Source organism: Loxodonta africana, chromosome 25, assembly GCF_030014295.1.
Source record: "Loxodonta africana isolate mLoxAfr1 chromosome 25, mLoxAfr1.hap2, whole genome shotgun sequence".
In the NCBI taxonomy this organism is placed as follows: Eukaryota; Metazoa; Chordata; class Mammalia; order Proboscidea; family Elephantidae; genus Loxodonta; species Loxodonta africana.
The window spans coordinates 29,423,913-29,439,232 of record NC_087366.1 but is presented as its reverse complement, the minus strand read 5'-3'; the positions used below and the strand labels follow the sequence as shown (position 1 = coordinate 29,439,232).

The following is a 15,320-nucleotide window of genomic DNA, read 5'->3' as shown; positions in this document are numbered from 1 at the left end:
TCTTCTATTTCTTCATCTTTGGCCGTAGTGGTTGGCGCATAAATTTGAATAATAGTCATATTAACTGGTCTTCCTTGTAGGCGTATAGATATTATCCTCTCACTGACAACGTTGTACTTCAGGATAGATCTTGAAACGTTCTTTTTGACGATGAATGCAACACCATTCCTCTTTGTCATTCCCAGCATAGTAGACTATATGATTGTCCAATTCAAAATGGCCAATACCAGTCCATTTTAGCTCATAATGCCTAGGATATCGATGTTTATGCATTCTATTTCATTTTTGACTATTTCCAGTTTTCCTAGATTCGTACTTCGTACATTCCAGGTTCCGATTATTAATGGATTTTTGCAGCTGTTTCTTCTCATTTTGAGTCGTGCCACATCAGCAAATGAAGGTCCCAAAAGCTTTACTCCATCCACGGCATTAAGGTTGACTCTACTTTGAGGAGGCAGCTCTTCCCCAGTCATCTTTTGAGTGCCTTCCAACCTGGGGGGCTCATCTTCCAGCACTATATCAGACGATGTTCTGCTGCTATTTATAAGGTTTTCACTGGCTAATGCTTTTCAGAAGTAGACTGCCAGGTCCTTCTTCCTGGTCTGTCATAGTCTGGAAACTCAGCTGAAACCTGTCCTCCATGGGTGACCCTGCTGGTATCTGAATACTGGTGGCATAGCTTCCAGCATCACAGCAACACACAAGCCCCCACAGTACGACAAACTGCACATTTTCTTTACTAGTCTATGAAATCTGCATCTAGGAACCACAGAATCAGAAAATAAGTCTGAATGTTAACTTTGGCAGTCTTTAGGTGATGAGATGTGATTACATTTTCTTCTTTTATTTTTATTCTTCTCTTTCTACTCTCACCTCTTTTTTTTTTTTTTTTTAACTTTTCTAATATTCTGAGTTCTTATTTGAGAAATGGAGGCACTGGGTGGTACAAATGCACTTGGCTTCTAACCAGAAGGTTGGAGGTTCAAGTCCACCTACACATGCCTTGGAAGAATGGCCTGGTGATCTGTTTCCCAAAAATGAGTCATTTAAAATCCTATGGAGAATCCCTTGGTGCACATAGTTAAGCGCTTAACTACTAATCACAAGGTTGGTGGTTCGAACCCACCCAGAGGTGCAAAAGGTCACAGCTAAGGAAAAAAAAAAAAAAACCCAGATTCCTGAGTCCCACCCTTGACATACTGAATAAAACCCAATGGAGCACAGTTCTACTCTGACACATATGGGGTCTCCATAAGTCAGAATTGACTCAACAGCAACAGGTCACTGTTCACTCTTTTTCTAAATTTGTTAATATATTTTAATTTGATTTGGCACTTCAGATTGTTTTTTATATGTATTTTTAGCAACATTATGCTTCACATGGTTTAAAAAAATCAAATAGTACAGAAGGAATGATGGAAAGCAATAAACATTTGCTTCAGCCCATCCAACTTCAGTCCCTCTCCTCAGTTTTTAGAAATCTATGTACAAGAAAAGGCAGGCAAGATGGCAAAGTGAGTGGTCACTCCCATTTATCCCCCAGCAGCTAACCCACTGAACAGCGAATAAAAATAACTGAGATCTCAGAACTCCGAATGGGAGCTTAGGTGTTGGAAAGTCAAGGTGAGTCCAGAAATGGGAGAAGAGGAGCAAGGACAGCACAGAAGCTGGGAGAACCTACCTGCTAGCATCTGGAGCACTTGCTCGCTGGAGCCATTTTGGGACAGGGTTAGGCAACACCCCAACAAAGAGCACAGAACAGGAGCTAAACTGTGGAAGCTGTAGCGCAGTTTTTATGGCTGCACAGATTGGCCGTGGGAGTTTGTGGGCCGCACACTTGCTGGCGGCGGGGGGGGGGGGGTGTGTGAAGGGAAACTGTGGTGCTGCAGTGAGACAGTGCTGTTGAATCTCACCAAGATTCGTAAGGGAAGCGTATAGAGTGCTCCACATCTTTGCCCCATGGGAAAGCCAAACGCCACCATTTACATCAGTGTCTGCAGCCAACTAAAATCCCCCACACATGTATACTGAACTCCAGAAACCAAGCACCCAGAGCTCCTGAATCAGTACTGAAAAAAACCTGAGGATAAGAGTGCCCTTTAGCCGTTCTTAGGAGAACATAGTAGAGCTAAATGAACCAACTATAACCAGAAAAAATTTTGACAGAATCAGAAAACAGAATTTAAACTATTAAAAAAAGAGACTGTCCCAAGATCAACAAAAAATAATAAAACACAAAATCACTAGAGAAGAGGACTAATCAAAAGCAAAACATGAAGAAGAGGAAGTTTCTTCCATGGAGGCCAGGTTAATGCAAAAAATAGAAAATTTTCAGACAGTGATGCTAAATATGTGTAAAGAAAGCAAAAAGCACACAGAAATAAAACTAACGGAGATCAGGAGACAAACGGATGAACAAAATAAAAGACTTAACAAGGAAATTGAAAACATCAGAAAAGGCCAAAGAGAACTGCTGAAACTGAAAAATAAAGCAGCTGAATTAGAAAAAACAAAAGAAACACTCAACAATAGAGTCTAACAGAAGACAGATATGTGAACTAGAAAAGAGAACAACTGAATTATCAAATCTCAAGAAAAAAGAACAAAAGCAAACAAAGTCAAATGGAAATACGGAATTCAGTTAAGAAATCTAACATTAGAATTATTGGTATTCCAGAGCACCATGACAAAATAAAGACATAGAATTTTCCAAGAGATAATCAGAATTTCCCAGACCTGAACAGAGAACCAATCTGCAAATATAGGAAGCTACACAAACCCCAATTAGAAGAAATAAAAAAAGATCAACTCCATGCCACAGCCTAATAAAATTTCCTGAAAACAAAGATGAGGAAAGAATTCTGAAAGCAGCAGTAGAAAAACATGATATAACATACTAAGGGTCCATCATAAAAATCAGCGCAGTTTTCTCCCCAGAAAGTCTAGAGGCCAGAAGACAATGGAGCAACATATATAAAATATTAGAAAAACAATTGCCAACCAGGAATTCTTTACCCAACAAAGTTGTCATTCAGAAACAAGGGGGACATCAAGACATTCACAAATAAACAGAAGCTCTGGGAATTTGCCACTACCAGACCAGCTCTGCAAATGTTATTCAAGGGCGTTCTCCAAATGGAAAGGCAAGAGCATTAAACAAATAGTTTATACATGCAGAAAAAATAAATAAGAGAGAGATCTCAAAAAAAAACGCAACAGCACTAGCAATTGTAAAGACCAAGAACATGATACTTTCAGTGAATAAACTCGATACAATCCTGCAAACAATGCAACATCAAGTTTGTAAGAAATAAGTACAAAGGAAACCTATCAGTTACAGGATGTATAATGATGTTAATGGAGTCTCACCAACAGAAATGGGAAGACAGGAGTATATCAGGAATAGATTTAATATGTTAAGGTTGTATATTATCTGTTCACATGTTAAACATATGTAATGTAACGTGTGATAACCACTAAGAAATCACCAAGAAAAAATACACAGAAGTAAAGGAGGAAAGCAAAAAGTTTAATCACAAGAAAGCAGCCAAGTACAAACAAAAACAGACAACTGAGAAAAAATAGCAAAGATATAAAAAACAGCATAATGAATGAGGGAGACACTTTATTATCAGTAATAACCTTAAATGTAAATGGTCTAAACTTCCCATGCAAAAGGCAGAAAGTGGCAGAATGGATAAAGAAAACATGGTCCATCCTTTTGTTGTCTGCAAGAAACACACTGTAGACATAAGGACACAAAAAGACTGGAAAAAAAAGATAGGAAAAAATATTTCATGCAACCAGCAAACAAAAAAGAGCAGGGTTGGCAATACTGATATCAGATAAAATAGACTTTAAATCAAAATCTATTATAAGAAATAAAGAAGAACATTGCATAATAATAAAAGGGTCAATCCGGCAAGAAGACTTAATAATTATAAATATATATGCACCTAACAGCAATGCTCCAAAATACATGAAACAAATACTAATATGAAAGGAGAAATAGAAAACTCCGCAGTAACAGTAGGGGACTTCAGCACAACACTTTCAGTTCTAGACAGAGCATCTAAAAAGATCATTAAGGACATTGAGAACTTAATAAAACCATAAACCAATTTGACCTAACAGATACATGTAGAACACTCATCAACAGAACAATACACATTTTCCAGAATAGACATATTCTGGACACAAAACAAGTCTTCACAAATTTAAAAATATTGAAATCATACAAAACATCTCCTGGGACCATGACAGTATGAAACTAGAAATCAGCAACAGGAAAAATAAGGGGGAAAAAATGAATACCTGGAAACTAAATAATACACCACTAAAAAAGTATTGAGTCATAGAAGAAATCAAAAGTGAAATTTAAAAAATTCTTCGAATCAAACTAAAATGAAAACATCAAAACCTTAGGGACACGGCAAAAGCAGTACTCAGAGGGAAATTCATAGCAACAAATGCCTACATTAAAAAAAAGGAAGTTCTAAAATCAATAACCTAAACCAACAACTTGAACAAATAGAAAAGGAAGAGCAAAAGAAGCCAAGAGCTACCAGTAAAAAGGAAATAGTAAAAATCAGGGTAGAAATAAATGAAACAGAAAATAGAAAAACAATAGAAAGAATAGACAAACCACTGGCTAGACTGACAAAAGAAAAAGACCAGAGAAGGCAAATAACCAAATTAAGAAATGAAACTGGAGACATTACAACCAATCCAAACAAAATAAAAAGGACCATAACAGATTACTATGAAAAATTATACTCCCAACAAAATTGAAAACCTGGGTGAAATGGACAAATTCCTGGAAACACAACCTACCTAAACTACTGGCACAAACAGAAGTAGAACATCTAAACAGACTCATTAACCCAAAGCAAAAAAAAAAAGACTGAAGATGTTACCAAAAAACTGCCAACAACAACAAAAAAAGCCGAGGACCAGATGGCTACACTGGAGAATTCTACCAAACATTCAGAGAAGATTTGACACCAGTTCTACTCGGTCTCTTCAAAAACAGAAGAGGGAAGAACTCTTTTCTAAGAAGCCAGCGTAACCCTGATACCTAAACCAGGCAGAGACATCACAAAAAAAGAAAATTACAGACCCATATACCTTGTGAACATAGATGTAAAAAGTTTCAACAAAGTTCTAGCCAACAGAATTCAGCAACATATCAAAAATGTTATGCACCATGATCAAGTGGGATTTATACCAGGATTACAAGGGTGGGTGAACATTAGAAAATCAATCAATGTAATCCACCACATAAATAAAGGAAAAGAACAATATAATTATGTATCAATTTATACAGAAAAGGCGTTTGATAAAATTCAGCACTCTTTCCTGATAAAAATCCTCAGCAAAATAGGACTAGAAGGGAAATTTCTCTATATAACCAACAGCATATATGCAAAACCAAAACCTAGTATACTCAATGGAGAAAGACTGAGAGCCTTCCGTTTGAGAACGGGAATGAGACCAGGATGCCTATTATCACCACTCTTACTGAATGTTGTATTGGAGTCCTAGCCAGAGCAATAAGGTAAAAAAGAGAAATAAAAGGTACCCAAATGGGAAAAGAAAAAGTAAAACTATCTCTATTTGTAGATGAAATGATCCTATACATAGAAGACCCTAAAGAGTCCACAAGAAAACTGCTGGAACTAATAGAAGTATTCAGCAACATTGCAGGGTACAAGATCAGTATACAAAAATCAGTAGGATTCCTCTTCACTAATAAAGAAAAAACCCCAAAAAAGAAATCAAGAAAACAATACCATTTACAATTGCCCCCAAAACAATAAAATACCTAGGAATTAACCTAACCAGAGACATAAAAGACTTATACAATGAAAATTATAAAACACTACTACGAGAGACTAAAAGTCCTACAAAAATGGGAAGACATCCTGTCCTCATGGATTGGAATACTTAATATAGTGAAAATGTCAGTTCTCCCTGAAGTGATCTACAAATACAATGCAATCTCAGCAACAGTCTTTACTGAAATGGAATAATTAATGACCATGTATGCATATGGATAGGTACGCGTATACACATGCAGAAGTATCTATATGTACATGTAAATACAGATATATGTAGGTAAGCATATGTATTTATCGAAGACACAACTAGAGATAATCCTCAGACATAACCAAACACCTTCCAAGACTGGGTTTCAGGGTCTGAAAGCTTAGAACTGTAGTCTCATGGGACAGCTCAGTCAGTTGGCATAATATCATTCACAAAGTTCACATTCTGCGTTCTAGTGAAGTAAGTAGCGTCTGGAATCTTAAAAGCTTGCAGGTAGCCATCTAAGATACTTGTCAGGGACAAAAGAGTAAGAGGGTAACCAAAGTCACAGAGAAGAACAAGTATACAATGCTGGTAGCCTACACAAGCCATGACCCCAACTACCCTGAGACCAGAAGATGGTGCTCAGCTGTCTTAGTTATCTAGCACTGCTATAACAGAAGTACCACAAGTGGATGGCTTTAACAAGATAAATTTATTTTCTCACAGTCTAGTAGGCTAGAAGTCCAAATTCAGGGCGTCAGCTCCAGAGGAAGGCTTTCTTTCTCTGTGGGCTCTGGAGGAAGGTCCTTTCGTCAATATTGCCCTAGACTAGGAGCTTCTCTGCATAGGAACCCCGGGTCCAAAGGACACGCTCTGCTTCTGGTGCTTCTTTCTTGGCAGTATGAGGTCCCCCCTCTCTGCTAGCTTCTCTTTTTATCTCTTGAGAGGTAAAAGGTGGTGCAGGTCATACCCCAGGGAAACTCTCTTTACCCTGGATCAGGGATGTGACGTGGTAAGGGTGTTACAATTCCACCCCAAATCTTCTTTAACATAAAATTACAATCACAAAATGGAGGACCACCACAAAGTACTGGGAATCATGGCCTAACCAATGTGATACACACATTTTTGGGGGGACGTAATTCAGTCCATGATACTAATACCACTGACTGCTCTGACCTGGGGCACAATAGATAATCATAGTTACAAAGGAAGAAAAATGCAGAACAAAACTCAAATTCTTAAAAATGGCCAGACTAACTGGACCATGTGAGACCAGAGGACTCCCTGAGATGCTCTTTAAACCTTGAACCAAAACTATCCCCTGAGATCACCTTTCAGCAAAAAAGCAAGTGACACACAAAATAAAGAATATTACCTGTTAGATGGGTGCTCTACTAAAAAAAATCTGTATGGGTCCAAAAGGTCAATGTTTAATCCAAAGCAAAGATGAGAAGATAAGGGGGCAAGGAAACCATAAAGACATATTTAGACATGTAAGGACTAAGAAAGTTTATCTCTCACATAGTGACAATATTCTAGAGTACTGAAAATGGAATAACCAGAACACAATTCATGAGAATGTTAACACAATGTGAAAAATGTAACTGTCATTGATCAATTTGTGTGGAAATTGTCAAATGGGTACCTAACTTTCTGTGTGAACTTTCACCAAAAACAGAGTAAAATATTATTAAAAAAATATATATATATATATCTACATACTGCCTTTTTTTTTTTTTCAATATCCTTATTAGGCTTGTTCTATTCCTGCAATGAGAAGTGAGGCTAACGTATGCAGGCCTCACCTAGTTGCTCTGTATCTTCTGCACAGCTGTCTTTCTGAGACTTTTCTTCATTCCTCTCCTGAGTTCCAGCCATTCTTTTTTCTAGGTACCAGATCGTTCTCTGTCTTATTTTTTGCTATTGTATATTCTCAAGTAACTTCTGAGGAAAGCATGTGAAAGATAAACTTTCTTAGCCCTTACGTGTCTAAAAACGTCTTTATATTCAAAACCTCACGCTTGATTAATAATTTGGCTTAGTGTAAAATTTTGGATTAACCAGTCGTTTGCCTTTAAATAGTGCTGACTGTTAGAACTTTCTGTAATGGTAGATATATTTTATATCTGTATCATCCAGTATGGTAGTTACTAGATACATATATAGCTTTGTACACTTCAAATGTGGCTAGTGTAACTGAGTTTTTAATTTTATTTCACTTTAATTAAATTTAAAAAACTATACTTTGAAAGGGTAATTTTTATGGTATGTAAATTATATCTCAATTTTTTTAACTTAAACGATAACGTCTACTGTCTTAGTTATCTTGTGCTGCTATAACAGAAATTTCACAAATGGGTGGCTTTAACAAATAAATTTATTTTCTCACAGTCTAGGAGGCTAGTAGTCTGAATTCAGTGTGCCAGCTTTAGGGGAAGGGCTTCTCCCCCTGCCAGCTCTGGAGAAAGGTCCTTGTCTCTTTTAAGCTTCTGCTCTGGGGCCGTCTTCATGTGGTTTGGCAACTCTCTACCCCCGTCTCTGCTCTGCTTACTTGTTTAATCTCTTTTATATCTCAAAAGAGATTGACTCAAGACACACCCTATACTAACCCTGCCTCATTAACAACAAAGACAACCCCTTCCCAAATCGGATTGTAACCACAGGCATACAGGTTAGGATTTACAATACATTTTAGGGGGATTGTGTCAATCCGTAATGGCCCCTAAACTATCTCTTCTCTCGGGTAATTTTTTTCTATTTTGATCTTTGTTTGTTTTTTTTTTTTTTTTAATGCTGCAGACTCTCCTCAGTGTGTAGTGATTGCCATTATCTGCTCATATTTAAGAATGAGGCATTAAAAGAAGCTGGAGCCTGAGCCCAGAAGAACTGGATGGTGCCTAGCTACCACTATTGACTGCTCTGACAGGAATTGCAATACAGGGCCCCAGACAGAACAGGAGAAAGATGTAGAACAAAATTCAAATTCACCAAAAAAAGACCAGATTTACTGGTCTGACAGAGACTGGAGGAACGCCCAAGATTATAACCCTCAGACACCCTGCTAATTCAGAACTGAAGCCACTCCCAAAGTCCACTTTTCAGCCAAAGATTAGACAGGCCTATGGAACAAACAATAACACGTTAGGAACATGCTTCTTAGTTCAGTCAAGTATACGAGACCAAATGGGCAACACTTGCCCAGAAGCAGGACAAGAAGGCAGGAAGGGACAGGAAAACTGGATGAATGGACATGGGAAACCCGGGTGGAAAGGGAAAGGCAAAGAGTGCTAACACATTGTGGGGATTGCAACCAGTGCCACAAAACAATTATGTATTAATTTTTGAATGAGAAAGTAATGTGCGCTGTAAACTTTCACCTAAAGCACAAAATTTTTTTTTAAAAGCTGGTTGAGAGCACTGGGCTATTGGGCACTTTGTCAATTGTTAGGCTCTTGGCTGTTACCCTGAGACCCATGGCTTCTTAAGAATCCTAAGGTCTGCAGGATTCTTTAGGGCAAAATCAGTTCCATCTTGTGCCGCTGCCACCTCCATTGTTTACTAGGCCAGAGCTTCCCTCATCTTGCTGCTTTAATCATTCCTATTCCATCCCCTTGCAGTCGGTAAAACTTGTGGAAATCTCTTATCTGCTGATATGCCTGTCCATTTTTGCTTTTTTCGTTGTGATGGGATTACTTTTTTAAATTCCTTTAGTATTATTTTTAAGGGATCCAGGGAAGCAGCAAGGTAATCTCATGTAGGTTCTCTTGTATTGGGGACAGGAAATCTTTGTACTACTTTTAGGAAAAAAAGAAATCAACCTCACCTTTTTAAAAAGGTGAATAAGTCTTTTTCTTTATCATAGGAAGTCTTACCTGTTTTCCTGAAAGCCAATAGAAACTGGAATTCTCCAGTTGCTAAATCCATAATGGAGGAGCAAAGATTGGGACTAATCAGACTACTGGAAATTCAAGAGGAAGATGTGGTTCTCTTAACTGCCGGAGAGCACAAGGAAACGGTAAGAGGAAATACCTCCAAACACCTGTACTGTTGAAGCTGAGTAATGCCTCTTCTGCATATACACTACATACTTGGAACTGGTGATTTTATAAAATGGAGCTGCTCTGCATGAGTTTTTGTAAATAAATACCATGTCTTTCAGTACTTCATAATGCACTGAATAAAACCTACCCAGAGCTTTTTTCATCACCAGCCTCCATTGACTTTATTTACATGGATTAAATTTGACTCTGATTAGAAAGCTCCTTAGGGACAGAGCTATTGGTATTAGTTGTATAATCATGAAAAAATACTTTCACTCTCAAAGTTTTGCAGATATAGAAAATTTGGCAGTCCCAGACTCTTGTACATAATGTATTCTTATTCCTGAAAATGAGGAGAGACAGATCAGACTGCTGGATGGCTGCTGGGCTGGCAGGCACCCCTGGCCTACCTTGGTGGTCCCTTTTTCCTCAAGAGCAGCAGCTGGCTGGTGATAAGTGAGACCATGCATGACAAATCACCATGCTTCAGGACTATTTGGAAGACTGAATTTAGCTTTTGCAATCATTGTGAAATATACAAAAGTGTGGTACAAAAGTCAGACATGAATTTTGAAAATATTGTGCGTGATATAAATTCATTCTTGCTCTTTACTATAACCTGGTTTCTAATTTGTATTTTATCAAGGTCATTCTTCTAATTTATATTTGCACTATATTTATTTATCATTGTTTCTTCCAAGCGAAATTTTTCAGAGTTCAGCATCCAAGCTATATGTTTTTCCCTTCCCCTTTTATTGTTAGTGTATTTTTTTTTTTTTTAATAACTTGGGATTTTGTTTTATATAAAAATCCTGCAGCAAATTGACTATTGGACTTTGCCCTAGTACGAACCAAAAACGCTGGTGCTGCTTTCTCAGGGAGGTATGGCCCTAATTCCTATCAGGCTTTCCTTGAAAGGAAGCCGGAAGTCAGATTTACAAGGAATAACATCAACATTTTGAAAATGTCTCAGTGCAAAGGTACCCTCCGTGGATATTTACATGTAAGATCGAATGGGCCACAAAGTGACATCCTCTACATGTCTTCAGGCATGTTCTCTTTTCTGCGCTTTCTCAGGGAAGTCCTGCACAGCATACTGAGCCCTCCTGGTTTGCTAAGCTCTGTTCTAAGCACTTCGTACACGTTAGCTCATTTAATCCATATGCCAACACTATAAGAGAAGTACTGATACTGTTATGACTTTAAAGATAAGAAACTGAGGCCCATAGTTCAAAAATGTGCTCACACTCAGACCACTGGGAGGTGGAGGAGCTAGGTTTCTAACCCACAAAGTCTAGTTTCACAGTTCAGCCTCCTAAGTTAACCTCCAGTCCATACTGCTTCTCTGATAACAGCCGACATTAACTCTGTGCCACCCATTCATCAAATCCTAACCACAGCCCTTCAGGAGCAGTGAGGAAATCATCATAATAGCTGCCATTCACATAATTTGTCACATCCTGCACCTTATGTACATTTACGGGTTGAACTATATCCCCCCAAAATATGTGTTGTAAATCTTAACCCCTATACCTGTGGTGGAAACCCTGATGGCATAGTGGTTAAGAGCTATGACTGCTAACCAAGAGGTCAGCAGTTCGAATCCACCAGGCTCTCCTTGGAAACTGTACGGGGCAGTTCTACTCTGTCCTATAGGGACGCTATGAGTCAGAATCGACTCGATGGCAACAAATTTGATTTTTTGTTTTTATACCTGTGGTTATATTCCCATTTGGGAATGGGTTTTCTTTTTTATGTTAAGAGGCTATATCGGTGTGGGCTGTGTTTTAAGCCAGCCACCTTTGAGATATTAAAAAAGCAGATTAGGACAGAGAAGTGAGCAGAGATAGGGGAAGATAGATGCCATGTCATAAAAAGATCGCCAAGAAGCCAAGGAATAGAAGCTGAAGAGACAAGGACCTTCCCCCAGAGCCGACAGGAGAGAGAAGACCTTCCCCTAGAGGTGACACCCTACGTTTGGACTTCTAGCCTCCTAAATTGTGAGAAGATAAATTACTGTTTGTTGAAGCCACCCTTTTGTGGTATTTCTGTTATAGCAGCACTAGATAACTAAGACACATTCCTTACCTTGTTTAATCCTCACAGCAATCTTTTGGAATTGATATTTCTTATCCCCATTTTACTATGGAAAGAGGTGCCGGGCCTTAAAGAGATGTAGAGAAGTCAGTAAATATCCAGACTGAGATTCAGACTGAGGTCTACCAAGCTCTGACACCTGTGTTATTAATCACTGTGATATCAGATGGCAAGCCATTGGGCTGAGTCTGATAATCTAAAAATCATTCTCAACCATGTTGTAGTCAGAGCATCATCAGATCTTTGTCTACTGACAGGCAAAGAGCTTCTTCTCTATTTTTGCCTAGTCCTTTATCAGAGAAAGGCCTGGCTTCATAGCCCAAGCTTCTGTCATTTGGTGCTTTAAGGACGTGGTGGAGGTGTCATCGGAGATCTTTTTCTAACTTAACAAGGGGGAAGAGGGAGAATCAAGATTAGCATCAGCCCAAGGCTGAAGCTTATGAAGTGGAGGTTAGACACACCTCCTCTCTCCAACCATTTTGCTAATTCTGACACCAGCCGTCCCTCCCAGAGCACTCTGTACATCTCTGCTGGATTCGATAATTCATTATAATGGCCACACAGAACTCACAGACCATACTCACAGTTATTAGGGACAGGCTACAACTTAGGGTCAGGATCAACAGGATATAACTCAGGATCAGGAAGTGTCTTAGTTATCTGGTGCTGCTGTAACAGAAATACCACAAATGGGTGGCTTTAACAAAGAGAAATTTATTCTCTCACAGTCTAGGAGGCTAGAAGTTCGAATTCAGGGTGTCAGCTCCAGGGGAAGGCTTTCTCTCCCTGTCAGCTCTGGGGGAAGGTCCTTGTCATCAGTTTTCCCTTGGTCTAGGAGACCCCAGGTCCAAAGGACACACTCCCCTGCAGGTTTTTCATTCATGGTGGCATGAGGTCCCTCTGTCTCTCTTCTCACTTCTCTTTTATATCTCAAAAGAGATTGACTCAAGATACAACCTGATCTTGTAGATTGAGTCCTACCTCATTAACATAACTACCTCTAATTCTGCCTCATTAATATCATAAAGGTAGGATTTACAACACATAGGAAAATCACATCAGATGACAAAATGATGGACCATCACACCATACTGGGAATCATGACCTAGCCAGTTTGACACACATTTTGAGGGGACACAATTCAATCCATAATAGGAAGCATGTAGGCAAAGTCGCCCTCCTTCAGTGCAGGACAGCTCTTTCAACTCCTCTCCACTGTGCAGGGCTCCTCTTGGCCCCCTGAAGACAGAGCTCTCAGCCCCGCAGGACGGACCTCTTCCCTCAGGCCTCAGCCCTGTGCAGGCCTGGCCTCTGCCCTGCTCCGACAAGTGTTACAAAGCTCTTTAGGTCTGTGGATAAGTGCCCAGAGGAACCCCACTCCATCAGGAAGCCTCTTGCCCAAAGGCTCTCAGTTCTCTCACTCTGTGGGTCAGCACACTCACTATAGCTGCCTTGCTGCATGGCCTGGGAAGCCGACCATACCATCTCATGCCAGGCTCCTGGTTCTGCTGTCGCTGTTTCTCTGCCACTGCTTCTTGCTGTCTTGCACCATGTCCAGTGTTACTGCTCTCTCTCCTGGTTCTAGAAGGTTCTCAGCACAGGGACCCCCAGCTCCGAAGGACACATTCCACTCCCAGCTTTTCTTTCTTGATGGTAGTGAGTTCCCCTCTCTGCTCTGGGATTGGCTCTCTTTTTAAGCCTACCACAATGGCAGAACTGACCAGTCCCCTCATTAGGGTTCCATACACCTTATGGAACACCTTATTTGCATTGTTAGCAAGCTGTCCAGTCCCCTTGGTGGGCCACCAGCACCTTATTTGCATAGCCCCACCTAGTCATTTTGTGGGAGTAACAAGACCGTGCATGACTAGAAGGACCGTATTAAGTAATTCACTGTACTGCAGGTGCCTACTCTGTCACAGCAGTCAATTCAACGTTTGTGTCTTCTGTTTGCAGTGCTCTTTATTGGGAAAATTACGACTGGAATGTGCTGACCTTCTGGAAGCAAGAGGAGTGGTGCTCCGTGATCCAGCTCTGTTCTCTTTTCTTTGGGTGGTAGATTTCCCACTCTTCCTTCCCAAGGAGGAAAATCCTGGAGAGCTGGAATCAGCCCACCACCCTTTTACTGCTCCCCACCCCAGTGACATCCACCTCTTATACACTGAGCCTGAAAAGGTACCATATTTATACTTCCAAATAAAAAGGGAATATGTAAATAAAGGCAGAGACCTTCAGATTTCATGGTCTGACCCAGTACGGGATGCCCCACAAGAAATTGTTGCATTTGAACCAGTAGTTAATACATTGCCCCTAAGTAGCAATAGTGTCTTTAACCTATGGGACAGAAATTCTAACATGAAGTCTGTATGACTCTTCTAGGTCCGTAGCCAACACTATGACTTGGTTTTAAATGGCAGTGAGATAGGAGGTGGTTCTATCCGAATTCACAATGCAGAGCTACAGCATTATGTCCTGGCAACATTACTAAAGGTAACATTGTCTTCTAACCTGGTCTTATTTTTTCGCCAGAATATCTTTCAATTTTTTTAAACATTTGGTATGAATGTATCTCAGGCTCGGTTCTCTAGAGAAGCAAAACCAGTAAACATATAAATATAAATAGAGAGAGATTTATATTAAGGAAATGGCTCGTGCAATTGTAGAGGCTGAAACATCCCAAGTCCATGGGTCAGGCTGGAGGCTTCTCCTGATTCACGTAGCCACAGGGGCCGGCCAACCCAAGATCGGCAACTCAGACAGCAGGGCTCTGGCTCACATGCTGCAAAGACCAACGAAACCCAAGATCAGCAGGCAAGGCGGCAGATAAGCTGTTAGCTCAAGTCCCAAGAACTGGAGGTCAGATGAACAGGAGCCAGCTGCAGGATCCAGAGCAAGCAAAAGCCCACGAGCTTTGTCAGAAAGCCCACCTCCTTGGATAGAGGCTACACTTGCAATAAAACTCCCTTTCAGCTGATTGGTTACTCACAGCAAATCCCATCATGGAGGTGATCACATTGTATCAGATCTCAGTATGGAGTTGATCACATCATTATACGATTGCGAAACTACATCCTAACTACCAAACCGCTGAGAATCACGGCCCAGCCAAGTTGACGTACAACCTTAACCAGCACAGTCCACCCCTGGTCAACTTAGCACCTATACACATCTCCCTAAACTATACATTATCTCTGAATAAAGACAGTTATAAAGTCATACTTGCACCTAACATGATAGAACTAACACACATAGAACTGAAAACACACTAGCCCTGTTTACATCATATTTTATGAGCGAAGGAAACAAAATGTTTGATGCACACATACAAGGCAGAAATACCCATAACAAATGGATGATTCACTAGATATA

The 15,320-nt window shown here is 39.9% G+C and overlaps 1 protein-coding gene across 3 annotated transcripts in view; it reads left to right on the top strand.

Annotated features, from left to right (window-relative positions):
* DARS2 (aspartyl-tRNA synthetase 2, mitochondrial) overlaps nt 1-15,320 on the top strand; it is a 54,364-nt gene that overhangs the window by 19,960 nt on the left and 19,084 nt on the right. For all 3 annotated transcript variants that reach the window (XM_010591002.3, XM_003410985.4, XM_010591003.3), the window contains 3 exons: nt 9,677-9,829; nt 13,908-14,126; nt 14,331-14,441. In XM_010591002.3, the coding sequence (XP_010589304.1) occupies nt 9,677-9,829; nt 13,908-14,126; nt 14,331-14,441 (483 nt within the window). The remainder of the gene's footprint in view (nt 1-9,676; nt 9,830-13,907; nt 14,127-14,330; nt 14,442-15,320) is intronic.